This window comes from Hyperolius riggenbachi, chromosome 7 (assembly GCF_040937935.1).
Source record: "Hyperolius riggenbachi isolate aHypRig1 chromosome 7, aHypRig1.pri, whole genome shotgun sequence".
In the NCBI taxonomy this organism is placed as follows: Eukaryota; Metazoa; Chordata; class Amphibia; order Anura; family Hyperoliidae; genus Hyperolius; species Hyperolius riggenbachi.
The window spans coordinates 88,095,101-88,112,615 of NC_090652.1; the positions used below are offsets into that span (position 1 = coordinate 88,095,101).

Sequence of the window (17,515 nt, forward strand, 5' to 3'; positions counted from 1 at the left end):
TATCTTTTGGGCACATCGGGACAAAGTCTTCCAGTGTATGACAGACTTTATATCGGTATTCACAGATGAAGAAAGAAATGACAGCCAGTACTATAGATTCAATAGTCTGTGTACTGGAGTACAAATTTTGTTCAAAACAAAATTGTGCTCACGTGTAGAGGGTTTGGAGAAATCACTGGTGGTGAAATGGCCATTAAGGCCTGGTTCACACTGACACTAAAAAAAACCTGTAACTGAACGGATCCAATGTTAACCTATGGATCTGTTCGTTCACATTGGTCCGTTAAAACAGATCTGTTATGCTGAACGGACCGCGAGTTTGGTGCTGCAGCAATTTTTCCAGACAAGCAAGCCCAGCAGAACGGAAATGGAGGCTGAAGCACTGCATGGGAGGCAATGAGAAATGGATCTGTACAACACACTGACTACAAAACGGTGGTTCTAGCCAGCAAAAATCTACTTCAGTGATGGGGCTGGGGGGTTATGGGAAAACGGAACTGAGGCAACTGAACGGAAATCGGATCCGTTTACCAAAAAGTGCCAGTGTGAACCGGCCTTAATTCCTACACTTGTTCTGCCACCGTCAGCATTGTTACCTTTTTTCATGTTTTATGCTTTAATCTGGCAATAAGGTGCAGTATGACAGCAGTGTCCAGGCTCTGATGCATGCTGTAAAAGTACATGGGGCAAAAAATTGCTTTGGAGGGGTTAAGAATTATAGAATTTCTAAGTTGAGTATGATGATCCCATTGAAAATGATCATCCTCCCTAAACAACAATAGTTTATTAGTATTTCTTCAGAGTTTAATTAGCATGGGTGTATGGAATGGGAAAAACCCTAGAATTCGTAGAGGATTGGCATTTGTTCATGGCATGAGTGTCTGTGCTGTAAAGCCTAGATCACAGTCATCAGTTGCGTTGCAGAATAACTCTGCATGTCAACTCACTGCCTATACAGTTCTATGGGCATGTTTACTGTACTGCATTGCAACTAATCACGTTATTCTAAATCGCAGCAGGCAGGCTTTGCATTAAAGGAAACCAGAGCTGACACTAAAAAGTTTTATACATACCTGGGGCTTCCTCCAGCCCTATCCGCACAGATCGCTTCCACACCGCCGACCTCCGCTGTCTGCAGCTTCGGTATCGGGTCCCGTCACTTCAGCCAGTCAGGAGCCAGTCTACGCAGGAGAAGTGCGCCCTCTATGTATCTCTCCAGCTGCTGCTGCTAGAGAGATACGCAAAGAGCGCACTTCTCTTACGTCTGACTGGCCCCGACTGACAGAAGTGACGGGACCCGGTACCGGAGCCGCAGACAGCGGAGGGCGGCGACGTGGGAGCGATCCGTGCGGAAGGGGCTGGAGAAAGCCCCAGGTATATATAAAACTTTTAGTAAGTGTCAGCTCTGGTACACTATAACATTTATGTCCAGTCTCTATTGCAGTTCACACACATTTTAATGCATGTGTTAAGCAACAGACCACTGTGAATCCAGCCTAAGACATAAGCACAGATGTACATTTGTGCACACTCATGGGAACGCATGTTGGCGAGTAGGAATTCAGATTAAACAACTAACTTGAAGAGCATCTCTAATAAAGAAAATGTCCCCTGTAGGTACTTACCTCAGGAGGGGGATGCCTCTGTATCCTAATGAGGCTTCCCCGTCCTCTTCACCCTCCGGGATCCTGCGCTGGCAGCCTCCAAACAGTGGAGATGTAAATATCTACCTTCCCAGCGCAGGCACCATATCGGCTTTCCGATGGGCTCCGGTGGAAAGAGCTGAGCCCGATCAGGAAGGTAAATATTGTGCTGGAGCCAAGAAGGTAAATATTACTGTGGAGAAACATTCACCTGTTGCTGTTATGTTGTAGTTAATTCTCATGTGATGTGATCCAGTATCTGTTCATTGTGCTGGCTGATGCCAACCTTTGGCTGTCGGAATACCCACTTTGTTAATGACTTTTGCGAAGTCTGACTAACCTATCTCATCACGAAAAAGCAAAGTGATGTGTGGCACTTCCCAATACAGCGTGATACAGACCTGGTGGTACGCGTGACCAAGCGTCAGTTAGACGTGAAACGGCCGTTGCCCCACCGCTTTGAACCCACCACCCACCTCCTGCACCATCCACCCTGCTTGGTCCGGTCACGTAAGGAATGTCTTATTGTATTTTTGACCACTAACTGAAATGTCAAGCATGTATTTGGAGTCTGCTGTATCACACCAGTAAACTGTGAAAGACGGAAGGTGCACGCTTATTTTTCTTTTGAATAAGTCTGACTAACCGCCTCACTGCTGACTTTCGCACGTCTAAAACCCATGTTACTGCCAACCTCTGCCTTGTCCAAGCAACCACTTTGTTGCTGTCTACTGCTTGTCTGAGAAACTTCTTTGTTACTGACTTCTGCTCACCTGATTACCAATTTTGTTATATTGATAATATTTCCGCATAAAGCTGACTACCCGAACAGCTGATGACCCCACCTGCACAGATGCCTTCCTGCTCCTCAGTGCTCTGAGCTTCCTGTCCCTAGTTCAGGACCTCTGGATGGTGAGTAACAAGGGAAGCTGTCCTCTGCTACATAGACTCCAAAGATCCTGGTACATGACAGCTACTGCCTTATCCTTCAAATAGGATGGAGATGATAGGTACAGTAATCCAAAATTCTAACCAGTTAATGGATAATAATGACTTTTGCCAGATGGGAGAATAATAAATAGAGCTCTTTTTATCTACTGAAATTCACACAAGCTGCCCTGGAGCTGTAAAAATATCAAATCTAACACGTTGGCCAGTCTACAGTCCATTCACACTACTGATGTGTTCTGTGTGTTGAAAGTTCCCCCTGAATACATACAATATACCAGGCACATAACAAGAGTCCAACATTCTGCACTTTTTAGTTGTGTGCTGCAGCAACATGTTAATGCTCCCCACAAAGTTTCCCAGGTTCCCAAAATTTGGGAAACATTTTTGGGAGCACTGAATAGCTGGGACACAATACAAAGGTACTATAAACTATAGGGAAGAACATGTTTGTGCATCTAGTAGTGTCTCACAAACGTTTGTCATGCCTACATAGTGTTTATCAGTACCCCCAAAAATGTCTAGTAACCTACTTACCTTTTATTGAGTCCCTGTGGCTTCCAGAGTTGCCATATGTGTCCCAGCTTTCCAATTTTCACTAAAGGTGTATACACACGTCCAACTTAAAGGATACCCGAACTGCAATGTGACATAATGAGATAGACATGTGTATGTACAGTGCCTAGCACACAAATAACTATGCTGTGTTCCTTTTTTTCTTTCTCTGCCTGAAAGAGTTAAATATCAGGTATGTAAGTGGCCGACTCAGTCCTGACTCAGACAGGAAGTGACTACAATGTGACCCTCACTGATAAGTAATTCCCCTTTTTTACCTCTTTCTTGCTCTCAGAAGCCGTTTTCTGCTAGGAAAGTGTTTTATAATTGGAATTTCTTATGAGTGAGGGCCACACTGTAATCACTTCCTGTCTGAGTCAGAACTGAGTCAGCCACTTGCATACCTTATATTTAACTCTTTCAGGCAGAGAAAGAAAAAAAGGAACACAGCATAGTTATTTGTGTACTAGGCACTGTACATAAACATGTCTATTTCATTATGTCACATTTCAGTTCGGGTATCCTTTAACTATCTTTCAAACTTATCTTTTTAACGATAAGTTGGGTGTGTGTACAGGCAGTAATTGACTAGACGATCAACGGGCAGTTTGTCCGATCCAACCTGCGGATTGACTAACCAACTATCGTGCAAGTTGCCGACGTGTGTAGTCGTTTGAACGACTTATTTTAATGAGTTGGTTGTTTCGTTGGTCAGCACGTGTGTACGTAATGGTCGTGCAAACAACAAGTCGTTCAAATGACAAGTTGGTCTGTTGGTCGTGCATTACGTTGGACGAGTGTATATAGCTTAACTATTTCACATTCCTGGACGTGAAACTCACGTCCAGGAAGCCATGTGCGCTCCTGCGCGTCCACGCGGCCGATCGGCCGGCGGTTTGTTAGCCAGTGAATCAGTGAATCGGGCAACGGTGCCCGATCACTGATTCCTCTCCCCCGCAGAAAAAGCGACAGCTTCTCTCGGAAGCTACGCTTTTTCTGCCTCCTATGTCGCTCTAAGCGTACGTGGTACGCTTAGAGTGACGTCACTGTAAACAACTCATGGCTGCCATCTTGTGGCCAAAAAGTAAACTACATCTAAATGTTAAATAAAAATAAAAATACACATATATTTACAAAAAAAATACAATTTCAATCCCACCCTCCCAAAAATACCCACATAAAATGTTTAATTAAAAAAAAAAAAAAAACATTACAATTAAAAAAAAAAAAAAAACACAAATATTTACCTAAGGGTCTAAACTTTTTAAATATCTATGTAAAGATGAAATATTTCTTTTTTTTTTTTATTATAAGCTTGTAAATAGTGATGAATGCAAAACGGAAAAAATGCACTTTTATTTCCAAATAAAATATTGTCGCCATACATTGTGATAGGGACATAATTTAAATGGTGTAATAAACGGGACAAATGGGCATATACAATACGTGGGTTTTAATTATGGAGGCATGTATTATTTTAAAACTATAATTGCCGAAAAGTGAGAAATAATGATTTGTTTCCGTTTTCTTCTTATTCTTCCTTTTAAAATGCATTTACAGTAAAGTGGCTCTTAGTAAAATGTACCCCCCAAAGAAAGCCTAATTGGTGGCGGAAAAAACAAGATATAGATCAGTTCATTGTGATAAGTAGTAATAAAGTTATAGGCTAATGAATGGGAGGTGAACATTGTTCGGATGCATGAAGCGAAAAACGACTGAATGCGAACTGGTTAAAACAAGCCCCAGGTTAAACAGCAGCAGAATGTAAACAGTGATTACAGGGTAACATACAGATATCTGGCAAAGGTGATAATATTTAATAAGATACTGAAACTCAACTATGAAACTCAAGCATATTTATTGTTATTTACTTTCAGGCAGCAGGAAGGGTTACAACTTTTGTTAATATTTTATTGCTGCATGCTCTTTGGTTATTTCTCTTTACTGCCTGTTTCAGTCACCAAGTACAGAAACATTTCTTTAATAGGAACAAGGGCAAAAAAACAAAACAGAGATTCTAATCTAGTCAAAATGAAAAAAAAGAAAAACGTTTAGTAGATATCCCATATCTAAAAAGTAAAAGAAAAAAGACAAATGGGACAGGAGGAAGATTAAAGTATTGGAGTAGAAATGATGCCTAGTGTAAATCACGACTTCAAATAAATCTAAAGCAACACCAAAAAAATAGAGTTTGACACCTACGGAGAGGGATGCCTCTGGATCTCATAGAGGCTTTCCAGTCCTCGATTGGTCCCCTCTTTACACTGCTGTCCCCCGGTGAAGTTACATGTCTTCGGGACTCTTCAGCAATCTTACCCGAGGGGGAGGGGGGGACACAACTACTTCTGAGGATGGGTGGCTGAATAGTGTACTGGTTAAGGGCACTGCCTTTGACATGGGAGACCAGGGTTCGAATCCTGGCTAGGTCAAGTACCTATTCAGTAAGGAGTTCAAGGCAAGACTCCCTAACACTGCAGGGTGGCCTCTTGAGCGCGTCCCGGTGGCTGCAGCTCTTGAGCGCTTTGAGTCCGACAGGAGAAAAGCGCTATACAAATGTTCAGATTATTATCAGATTATTATCCATACTGCGCATGTGTAAACCCGGAGTCGCAAATGGGCAGTAGGGATACGCTCATCTTCAGAAGTATTTGGAGACATAAGGGACCGAGAGAGGACCATTTAAGGTGTCCAGAAACTTCCCATTTCTTAGGTAAATATTGAACTCATTTTTCTGCGCCACTTCACATTTACTTTACAATACCTAGTGCAATTCACTATTTACCTAGTGTAAATTATTACTGTAGTTACCTAATTTAAAGCCTACCAGAGCTGAGCGAAATTAAAAGTTTTATACATAACTTGGGCTTCCTCCAGCCCTCCGCGCACAGATCGCTCCCACGCCGCCATCCTCAGTCTTCGCCTTTGGTAGCGGGTCCAGTCTGCACAAGAGAAGTGCGCCCTCTATGTACCTCTGGAGAGATACATAGAGGGAACACTTCTCTTGCGCAGACTGGCCCCGACTGGCTGAAGTTACAGGACCCGGTACCGGAGCTGGAGAAGACTGAGGACGGCGGCGTGGGAGCGAGCCGTGCGCATGGAGCTGGAGGAAGCCCCGGGTATGTATAAAACGTTTAATTTCACTCAGCCGTCGCCAGGAGCATCCTATGCAGGCGCAGTATGATAAAATCACTACTGCACCTGCGCAGGTCGCTCCCAGCGAGGATGCACATGGCCAGGGCCGCGCATGTGCAGTGGACAGCTACTGAAGAAACTGAAAGTGAACTGTGGGGAGGGACCAGAGGATCATTTGGAAACGGCTTTGGCATAGGACTGCTGCAAGGGGCTGGCAGAAGCCCCAGGTAAGTAAAACTCAGGTTCCCTTTAAATTATTAGTTTAGTTACCAATTGTATTAGGGTAAAATAGAACCAACAGAGGTGCTGGTTCCTCCAGTCCACCAGGAGCTCCAAACATAGCCACCATTGAGGTTCAGTCTGATGTAGAAAGACAATGGTCATGGGTGTGCCTATAATCAGAGTACCTATGTGAAGGGGATCTAGATCGAGTTTGGTATTTGCAGGATGGAGACTTGGATCTGGAGCGAGAGCACCTGTGAGAACGGGATCTGGAGCGGCAAGCATGCCTTCTTCTGTAGGGCTTCCTCTGGAATGAAGGGGATCTTGATAAAGATCTAGAATGAGATCGTCTGAAGGCTCGAGAACAGTAACGAGGTTCTGATGTTTTGAATTTGGTGTATGTGCCTGCATTTTTAATATAAGATGATCCGCAGTATGGAGATTCAGACCTTGGAAAGCAAAATAAAATAAAATTAATAAATGTAAGTTAAAGAATACCTCAACTGACTCGATGATCTAAATACATGTATGTACAGTTTTATTCTTGCAAATAAAGTTGGTCGTTGATTTTGCAGGGGGGGGGGGTTTGGGGGTGAAGGGACCCCCGTTTAGCCGCGGGATAGCGGCGTTTTAGCAGGGGCACACATGCCCCTGCTAACTATGAGCTCTGAAGCGAGATTTATTCTCGCTTCAGTCTCTTTAAATAATAGTAACTCTCACTTAAAAGTAATTACTGCCATAAAACCATTGCCTGGAAGAAAACAGCTTCTGAGTGCAGAGAATAGACTAAAAAAAGGTTAATAGTTCGTAGATTGTGGCTCTGGAACACTAAAGACACTGTCACTCAGCTGAGGGAATAAAACAATAGAGTGGTATGAAACACAGCATTTCTTCGCTCTGAAAGATTAGTTAAAAGCCCTAAACCTACTACCCCCCCCCCCCCCTTCCCTCAAAAAAAAAGCCCTGAGGAAGGCTATTCGCCAAAACATGTAGGTGGGAGAAGTGTCAAGAGGCCAGCCTCGCCCAGCATTCTCAACACACTTCAACCCCGTCGATCCCCATGGTCACGCTGATGGTTTTGCAAGAGCGGGTGAATCCAGGAGAGAAACTCTGCTGCTGTTTGAGGGAGCGCTGCCTGTTATGGCATTTGTGTAATTACATCAACTGTGGAGTTGCACTACCAGCGCGAGAGACGCAGCTGTCGTGGCTCTGTGATCCCAAGTGGACTGGATGGCCCCGCTCCAGTCGGTACTGAACTCAGCTGCTTGTCTCATTCATCTTTCTTCTCGATTTTCCTCTGCTGACCCTCTCTGTCAAGCTCTTCACTGGCTGCCAATTAACCAGAGGATCCAGTTCAAACTCCTAACCCTAATCTACAAAGCTCTCCACAATCTCTCTCCCCGGTACATATCCTCACTAATTTCCAGATACAAACCCAATCGCAATCTCAGATCTGCACACGATCTTCTGTTGTCCTCTAGAATCACCTCCTTACACTCACGCTTGCAAGATTTTTCACGCGCTTCACCCCTTCTCTGGAATCCTCTCCAACAACACATCCGTCACTCGCCAACCTTTGTTACTTTTAAACGCTCTCTAAAAACTCATTTGTTCCGACAAGCATATGCGCTACCCTAGGCCACTTCCCTTTGTCCTAAGACCAAATTGCACTCCTACTAGGTATCCTAAAACACACTGCCTTTATATATTTTATTGTATACTACCCTCCTCTTGTTTCCCCCCATTCCCTTTAGATTGTAAGCTCGCAAGGGCAGGCTCTCTCCCCCTTTTGTGTCTTGGAAATCATTATACATTTTATTCATCATGTTATTATTATCACTGTCATTACCACTTCTGTATTTTGTATTCTGTATACTGTATAATTTTTTTGTATTTTGTCACTAATTATGTATCTTGTATATTAGTGTACACCATTGTCTGTATTATGTACCCCATGTTTGTTTCTTACTTTGTACAGCGCCACGGAATATGTTGGCGCTTTATAAATCATTATTAATAATAATGAAGCTATCATTGTTCCTTTGCCGATTATTGCTGATATGTATACAGCTATATGGGATTCCCAGGTATACCTGCTATCTAAAATCTAATATATCGGTATTATCTACCGAGCTAAATATATGTGCCTGCTTGTGACACAGAGACTGAACTGGTTCAAACTGATATCTTGGAGCTGCACATGAGTTCTCAGCCTATGTTTGTTTTGAACATTTACAGTATACTATGCTCTATCATTCCATACAGCAGGCCTGCTGCAGGTTCCGTCAAATGCCAATTAGGCAACTGGTATTTTAAGATTCTATTGAATATTGTCCCTTTGTTTTCAGCAATGAATTGGAGCATCTATGTTACAGTGGGATGCGAAAGTTTGGGCAATGTTGTTAATCTTCATGATTTACCTGTATAAATCATTGGTTGTTACGATAAAAAATGTCAGTTAAATATATCATATAGGAGACACACAGTGATATTTGAGAAGTGAAATGAAGTTTATTGGATTTACAGAAAGTGTGCAATAAATGTTTAAATAAAATTAGGCAGGTGCATACATTTTGGCACTGTTGTCATTTTATTGATTTCAAAATCTTTACAAGTAATTATTGGAACTCAAATTGGCTTTATAAGCTCAGTGACCCCTGACCTACATACACAGGTGAATCCAATTATAAGAGAGAGTATATAAGGGGGTCAATTGTAAGTTTCCCTCCTCTATTAAATTTCTCTGAAGAGTAGCAACATGGGGGTCTCAAAACAACTCAAAAGACCTGAAGACAAAGATTGTTCAACATTATGGTATAGGGGAAGGATGCAGAAAGTTGCCTCAGAGATTTCAGTTGTCTGTTTCCACAGTTAGGAACATATTGAGGAAATGGAAGACCACAGGCTCAGTTCAAATTAAGGCTCGACATGGCAGACCAAGAAAAATCTTGGATAGACAGAAGCGATGAATGGTGAAAATAGTCAGAGTCAACCCACAGACCAGCACCAAAGACCTACAACATCATCTTACTGCAGATGGAGTCACTGTGCATCGTTCAACCATTCAGCGCACTTTACACAAGGAGATGCTGTATGCAGAGGAAGCCTTTTCTCCGCCCACAGCACAAACAGCCGCTTGAGGTATGCTAAAGCACATTTGGACAGCACGGTGGCATAGTGGTTAGCACTCTTGCCTTGCAAGCACTCGGTCCCCGGTTCGTATCCCAGCCAGGTCAACATCTGCAAGGAGTTTGTATGTTCTCCCCATGTCTGCGTGGGTTTCCTCCGGGCACTCCAGTTTCCTCCCACATCCCAAAAACATACAGCTAAGTTAATTGGCTTCACCATAAAATTGGCCCTAGACTATGATACATGCACTACATGATATAGACATATGACTATAGTAGGGATTAGATTGTGAGCCCCTCTTAGGGACAGTTAGTGACAAGACAATATACTCTGTATAGCGCTGCGTAATATGTCGGCGCTATATAAATACTTACAGTGGCTTGCAAAAGTATTCGGCCCCCTTGAAGTTTTCCACATTTTGTCACATTACTGCCACAAACATGAATCAATTTTATTGGAATTCCACGTGAAAGACCAATACAAAGTGGTGTACATGTGAGGAGTGGAACGAAAATCATACATGATTCCAAACATTTTTTACATATAAATAACTGAAAAGTGGGGTGTGCATAATTATTCAGCCCCCTTTGGTCTGAGTGCAGTCAGTTGCCCATAGACATTGCCTGATGAGTGCTAATGACTAAATAGAGTGCACCTGTGTGTAATCTAATGTCAGTACAAATACAGCTGCTCTGTGACGGCCTCAGAGGTTGTCTAAGAGAATATTGGGAGCAACAACACCATGAAGTCCAAAGAACACACCAGACAGGTCAGGGATAAAGTTATTGAGAAATTTAAAGCAGGCTTAGGCTACAAAAAGATTTCCAAAGCCTTGAACATCCCACGGAGCACTGTTCAAGCGATCATTGAGAAATGGAAGGAGTATGGCACAACTGTAAACCTACCAAGACAAGGCCGTCCTCTTAAACTCACAGGCCGAACAAGGAGAGCGCTAATCAGAAATGCAGTCAAGAGGCCCATGGTGACTCTGGACGAGCTGCAGAGATCTACATCTCAGGTGGGGGAATCTGTCCATAGAACAACTATTAGTTGTGCACTGCACAAAGCTGGCCTTTATGGAAGAGTGGCAAGAAGAAAGCCATTGTTAACAGAAAAGCATAAGAAGTCCCGTTTGCAGTTTGCAACAAGCCATGTGGCGGACACAGTAAACATGTGGAAGAAGGTGCTCTGGTCAGATGAGACCAAAATGGAACTTTTTGGCCAAAATGCAAAACGCTATGTGTGGTGGAAAACTAACACTGCACATAACTCTGAACACACCATCTCCACTGTCAAATATGGTGGTGGCAGCATCATGCTCTGGGGGTACTTCTCTTCAGCAGGGACTAGGAAGTTGTTCAGGGTTGATGGGAAGATGGGTGGAGACAAATACAGGGCAATCTTGGAAGAAAACCTCTTGGAGTCTGCAAAAGACTTGAGACTGGGGCGGAGGTTCACCTTCCAGCAGGACAACAAAACATAAACATAAAGCCAGGGCAACAATGGAATGGTTTACAACAAAGCATATCCATGTGCTAGAATGGCCCAGTCAAAGTCCAGATCTAAATCTAATCGAGAATCTGTGTCAAGATCTGAAAACTGCTGTTCACAAACGCTGTCCATCTAATCTGACTGAGCTGGAGCCGTTTTGCAAAGCAGCAAAGAAGAATGGTGTCACAAGAGCTCTAGTGGCTGACCGCACTTAGCCTTCTAAACGGTGCCAGCGCACAGATCGTGCGAACTCTGGTCGCAGTCAATGCGCAGGAACCGTTAAGAATTAGCCGCAGACAACTCAGAAGGGAGCCTGTGAGACACGGGTAATTACAACGTCACCTACTGGTTCAGAGTAAACTGCCACCACCGCGGTTACTATGGGACCGTGGGGCCCACTAACTGACTGACTAATCCTGCGAATAAAACGGTTAAACACACGATATTCTGTCTAGCCAACAACAAACAAACAGTAGCGTATCTTCAGAGACCCGGGATCATTTCTGTGTGTGCTGATAAGCAGGGTAGCGAAACAGTGAATGACTTGGGGAAAGTCGTTTATTCACGCAATATAAATAATTAATATATACAGACAATTATGAAAATCAACAATTATTAAAACAGTAATAGCCAGTATGAAAAATAAAAGAAGGGAGAAAAATACTTAGTTCCTGGAAAGATGTCCTTATTGTGGGAAGAATCATAAAGTCCTTGGTTTCAAAGTCCAGAGTTCAGACCAGGTGGATACCAGCATATCCTCAAGCTGGCATCTGATGAGTGCAAGATGGTTCAGTGTGGAGGACTCTGAGTTTGGGTCCTCAGCCATTCTTATGCCCCTGCTTCAGTAGGAGGGAGTGAGGGCGGGGAGCTATACACCTCCTTCAAAGATGAGATGAGCCCTCCTCTTGTACTGGGGCTAGAAATCATATCTACCCATATATGGGCTCTATCTCACAGAACCGTACAGGTCAGGGCAGATTTACTAATATTTTCAGATCTGCCTCGATGTACCCAGCAGTCTGATACCAAACATGAGGGGTGGGACCCCTGTGGTACCATTAGGGCACTGTTGGACTGCCTAACGGGCAGTCTTTACCTCAGAAGGTTCTGAAATGTTCTCAGAACCAACGCCAGGCAGGGCCCTACCTGCTCTGTTAGTTTGGAGGGTCTGCCAGCCTGGCAACACAGAAAATATGATACATATAGCAATTTATGGAATATGAGAGACCCCTGGGATTTATACCAGGTCATTCCCAGGCAAAGGTTCTTTGAAGTTGGCAGCAGCAAGCCACATGTCGGCTCCCTGCTGGGAAAAGGAGTCGGAGTGTCTGAGTTTCCTCACTCTTAATTGGTTCTGTCATGGTGTTTGTCACCTTATACCTGATGGATGGGCCATCAGCACAGCTTGAAGCCAGGGACTCTCTGGGCCCAGGCTCATTAGCATATCAAAAGAGCCATCCTGCAGTTAAGGTGATGCTATTCCTCTGCTAAGAAAGGACTGCAGACCTCCTACACAATAAATCCAGATTCTATCGATTTGAAGCGCAATCGACGCAGAGAATCGAGTGCGATCGCTTTTCTTCACGGGCGGTTACAGGACGCGCCTGCGGCCCCGCAACCGTCCGTGACAGCCCTCCCTGGGGAGAAGGCAGATAGACATTCATCAGCAAGATGTGTGTCGTTGCCGCTAACCTGCGAGATCTGATCTAGTTCCCCGTTGGCGCTCTGGGGGTCGGCTGCCCGCTGCGGGTCGGCCAACCTGGCTGACGGGTCTCGGGTTGCCGGTGCGGCGGGAAAACCTATTGGAGCCTGTGGCTCGGTTCCCCTGGACCGGTCGCAGTCTGCTACCCTCAGGGTTGACCCGACATGGACCGTTCTGGACAGGGCGTTTGCGCCACTGCAGTCGGACGTGGTGTCTGCCGGGACTGCTGACAACGGGCAGTGGGTTGGTTAGGTCAACAGCCAGCCCACGCAGGGTTCCCCTGCCAAGTGGCTGTGGACCCAAGGGAACCCCGCGGGAATCCCTGGACCTTCCCAGCTCCTGACAGACGGCACATGCCCTGCAGTAGTTCGCTACATCCCTGTTCATCCGGGGCCAATAATACTGTTTCCGAATACCGGCAAGTGTCTTGCGGACACCCGAGTGCCCTGTCAGAGGATTACCATGTGCGGATTTCAGCACATGTCCCCTGAACGCACTCGGGACCACAAGCCATTTGGTATTCGCGTGTGATCTACCGGTAGGGGGCTGTACAGACTCACTGTACAGTCTCCCACCTTCCCAGTACACCTTGAAAGCGGCCCCGTCTGCGAGGGGCTCAGCGGCTTGCTGCCGGAGCACCTCCAGGTTTGGGTCACTTTGTAGTGCGGCTGAGAATACGGCGCTGTCAGTTTCAGCCAACTGGCTCATGTCACACGAGGCCAGCGGCTGAAAGGTCTCATCCCTGCGGTCAGAGGAGGGGGAGGAGGCCGGAACCCCCTCCACCTGTTCTGAGCTCGGGTTCCGAGCAGTGCAGCTGCGCGGTATGGCTAGCACAGGTACACTGTCAGAATGGCACATATTGGCATTACCTACATCATTGTCACAAGCATTTATAACAGTAACAGGAACATTTTCATCACAGACAGTTTGTACAGTAAACTCAGGTACAGTTACAGCATCATCACAACAGACAGTCTGTACATCAAACTCAGGTGCCTTTGAAGCAGGCACTATTGAACCGGGTACCCTTGAACTGGGCACATTTAACCCACCTCCCCCTGGTGCTCCCCCAAGTGTATAAAGTACCTGGTGGTGGGTGGAGAGTCCGTCTCCTTCCGTGAGCGACAAGGCGGTCGTGGCAGGTTCATAGTAGGACACAAGCTTGCCCAAATCAGTCCCTAGCAACACAGGGACTGGGAGATCCTTCATAACCCCAACAACCCTTTCGTGGACCCCTCCCACTCCCCAATCCAGCTTCACTCTGGCGTGGGCTATGTGGAAAAGGGTGCCCTCTACTCCAGTAAGGGCAAGGGATCGGCTGGAGCTGATGCTCTCCTTTGGCACAAGATGTGAGTGAACTAACGTGATGTCAGCTCCGGTGTCTCGAAATCCGGTGACAACTTTGCCGTTCACTCTAACAAGTTGCTGCTGGTCGGTTCGGTCGCGGATTTCCTTTCCGCGGGCAAACAGGACAAAATCGGATGATCCAGGCTGTGGTTCGCTGGCGGGCTGCCTCTGCTGTGGGTGAGGTGCAGGTGATGCAGATGATCCAGGTGCTGGTGGTGTCTGTCTCCGCTCCGGACAGTCGAATTTCATGTGTCCGGGCTGGCGGCAGTAGTGACAGGTGACCTCTCCAGGCGCTGCAGGCCTGGGTGCAGCAGCTGCGCTGGGTGGCCTCTGTGGCGGACGGCTCACAGGGGCAGGAGGGTCTGCCGAGGTATTGGGCTGACCTCCTCTCCAGCTGGATGGGACAGTTCTGCGGGGATCAGCCACCCGGGTAGTTGCAAAAGTCTCAGCAAGGTCTGCAGCGACAGTGGCTGAAGCCGGCCTGCGTTCTAACACAAACTGTCGTACATCAGCAGGGCAAATGTTCAGAAATTGTTCGAGGACTATCAAGTCCTCCAGGACGCCATAAGACCCTTTGGTGAGGCCTAGCGTCCACTGGCGGAGTGTGGTGAGCAAGCTGCTGACCACATCTCGGTACGAATCAGAAGACTTTTTCTGCCAGGCCCTGAACTTTTTCCGATAGGCTTTTGGCGTCAGCTGGTACTTAGTAATGATAGCGTCTTTTATAGCAGCATAATCATTATCCTTTTCCGCAGGCAATTCTGCGAAAGCATCAAGCGCTTTGTAGCGCAGCAAAGGTGTCAGATGTCTGGCCCACTGGTCTTGGGACAGACGATACTGACGGCATGCTTTTTCGAAAGATCGCAAAAACAAGTCAATGTCTGTGTCTTTCTCGATATTAGCAAATTTAAATTTTGCACTTACGGGGGCTGCAGCTCCTTCAGCAGGGAGGCTGGGCGGTGAACTCCGGCTGGCCTGTTGCACTTTTGCCATGTTTAGCTCATGCTGTCGTTGGCGCTCCCGTTCCGCAGATTGGCGCTCCTCACGCATGTACTGCAGGTACTTGTCCAGGTCAGTCTCCATCAGCTTTTGTAATGCCTGCTGCATTACCGGGTCAGCACCCATGGACAGTCCAGTACTGGCCAGTTCCGGGCGAGTACTGTCAGAAACTCTGGGATTGGGGTCCACACTGACATTCTCCGGCGTAACTGTTGATGCAGGGCCCTCAGGATGCACAACCTCTGTACGGTCAGGAGTCTCAGTCTCTGGTTCCCCTTGCCTTGAGTCAGATGGGTCAGCGTCTACCTCAGCAGACACATCCAGCTCCTGCAGTTGCTGGGTATCCCATTGAAACAATTCCGTTACCAGGTCCCCTTGTTTCTTGCGGCCGACATCAATGCCTCTCTCTTGGCAAAGATTTTGCAGGTCCGCCAGGCACATTTTCTTGTAGTTCCCGGACATTTCCACGCCAAATAAAATAAAACTTTTGGGGAGGGGTACTGGCTACACAGTCTCTCTGTATATATAAAAAATATATTGCCTTCCAGCTACACCAACGAATTAGTTCGTTTCTCGATAGCGCTAGCGCTATCTTAGATACTTTCAGCACAACACAGGTCCCAACCGCTGCCTAACACTGTCACAAGAGCTCTAGTGGCTGACCGCACTTAGCCTTCTAAACGGTGCCAGCGCACAGATCGTGCGAACTCTGGTCGCAGTCAATGCGCAGGAACCGTTAAGAATTAGCCGCAGACAACTCAGAAGGGAGCCTGTGAGACACGGGTAATTACAACGTCACCTACTGGTTCAGAGTAAACTGCCACCACCGCGGTTACTATGGGACCGTGGGGCCCACTAACTGACTGACTAATCCTGCGAATAAAACGGTTAAACACACGATATTCTGTCTAGCCAACAACAAACAAACAGTAGTGTATCTTCAGAGACCCGGGATCATTTCTGTGTGTGCTGATAAGCAGGGTAGCGAAACAGTGAATGACTTGGGGAAAGTCGTTTATTCACGCAATATAAATAATTAATATATACAGACAATTATGAAAATCAACAATTATTAAAACAGTAATAGCCAGTATGAAAAATAAAAGAAGGGAGAAAAATACTTAGTTCCTGGAAAGATGTCCTTATTGTGGGAAGAATCATAAAGTCCTTGGTTTCAAAGTCCAGAGTTCAGACCAGGTGGATACCAGCATATCCTCAAGCTGGCATCTGATGAGTGCAAGATGGTTCAGTGTGGAGGACTCTGAGTTTGGGTCCTCAGCCATTCTTATGCCCCTGCTTCAGTAGGAGGGAGTGAGGGCGGGGAGCTATACACCTCCTTCAAAGATGAGATGAGCCCTCCTCTTGTACTGGGGCTAGAAATCATATCTACCCATATATGGGCTCTATCTCACAGAACCGTACAGGTCAGGGCAGATTTACTAATATTTTCAGATCTGCCTCGATGTACCCAGCAGTCTGATACCAAACATGAGGGGTGGGACCCCTGTGGTACCATTAGGGCACTGTTGGACTGCCTAACGGGCAGTCTTTACCTCAGAAGGTTCTGAAATGTTCTCAGAACCAACGCCAGGCAGGGCCCTACCTGCTCTGTTAGTTTGGAGGGTCTGCCAGCCTGGCAACACAGAAAATATGATACATATAGCAATTTATGGAATATGAGAGACCCCTGGGATTTATACCAGGTCATTCCCAGGCAAAGGTTCTTTGAAGTTGGCAGCAGCAAGCCACATGTCGGCTCCATGCTGGGAAAAGGAGTCGGAGTGTCTGAGTTTCCTCACTCTAAATTGGTTCTGTCATGGTGTTTGTCACCTTATACCTGATGGATGGGCCATCAGCACAGCTTGAAGCCAGGGACTCTCTGGGCCCAGGCTCATTAGCATATCAAAAGAGCCATCCTGCAGTTAAGGTGATGCTATTCCTCTGCTAAGAAAGGACTGCAGACCTCCTACACAATAAATCCAGATTCTATCGATTTGAAGCGCAATCGACGCAGAGAATCGAGTGCGATCGCTTTTCTTCACGGGCGGTTACAGGACGCGCCTGCGGCCCCGCAACCGTCCGTGACAAATGGGCAATGATTTCAGTCTCTAGATGTGCAAAGCTGGTAGAGACATACCCTAAAAGACTGGCAGCTGTAATTGCAGCAAAAGGTGGTTCTACAAAGTATTGTAGTGAGGGGGCTGAATAATTATGCACACCCCACTTTGCAGTTATTTATTTGTAAAAAATGTTTGGAATCCTGTATGATTTTCACTTCTCACGTGTACACACCACTTTGTATTGGTCTTTCATGTGGCATTCCAATAAAATTGATTCATGTTTGTGG

General features: G+C 45.9%; 1 protein-coding gene across 9 annotated transcripts in view; it reads right to left on the reverse strand.

Annotated features, from left to right (window-relative positions):
• Positions 1–4,985: 4,985 nt before the first annotated feature.
• Positions 4,986–17,515, reverse strand: part of LOC137524433 (E3 ubiquitin-protein ligase RBBP6-like) — an 87,150-nt gene continuing 74,620 nt past the window's right edge. For 7 of the 9 annotated variants that reach the window (XM_068244281.1, XM_068244277.1, XM_068244279.1 and 4 more), the window contains one exon: positions 4,986–6,949. In XM_068244281.1, coding sequence (XP_068100382.1) covers positions 6,528–6,949 — 422 coding nt within the window. In that variant the 3' untranslated portion in view covers positions 4,986–6,527. The remainder of the gene's footprint in view (positions 6,950–17,515) is intronic. The other 2 variants (XM_068244276.1, XR_011022685.1) reach the window with 2 other exon arrangements.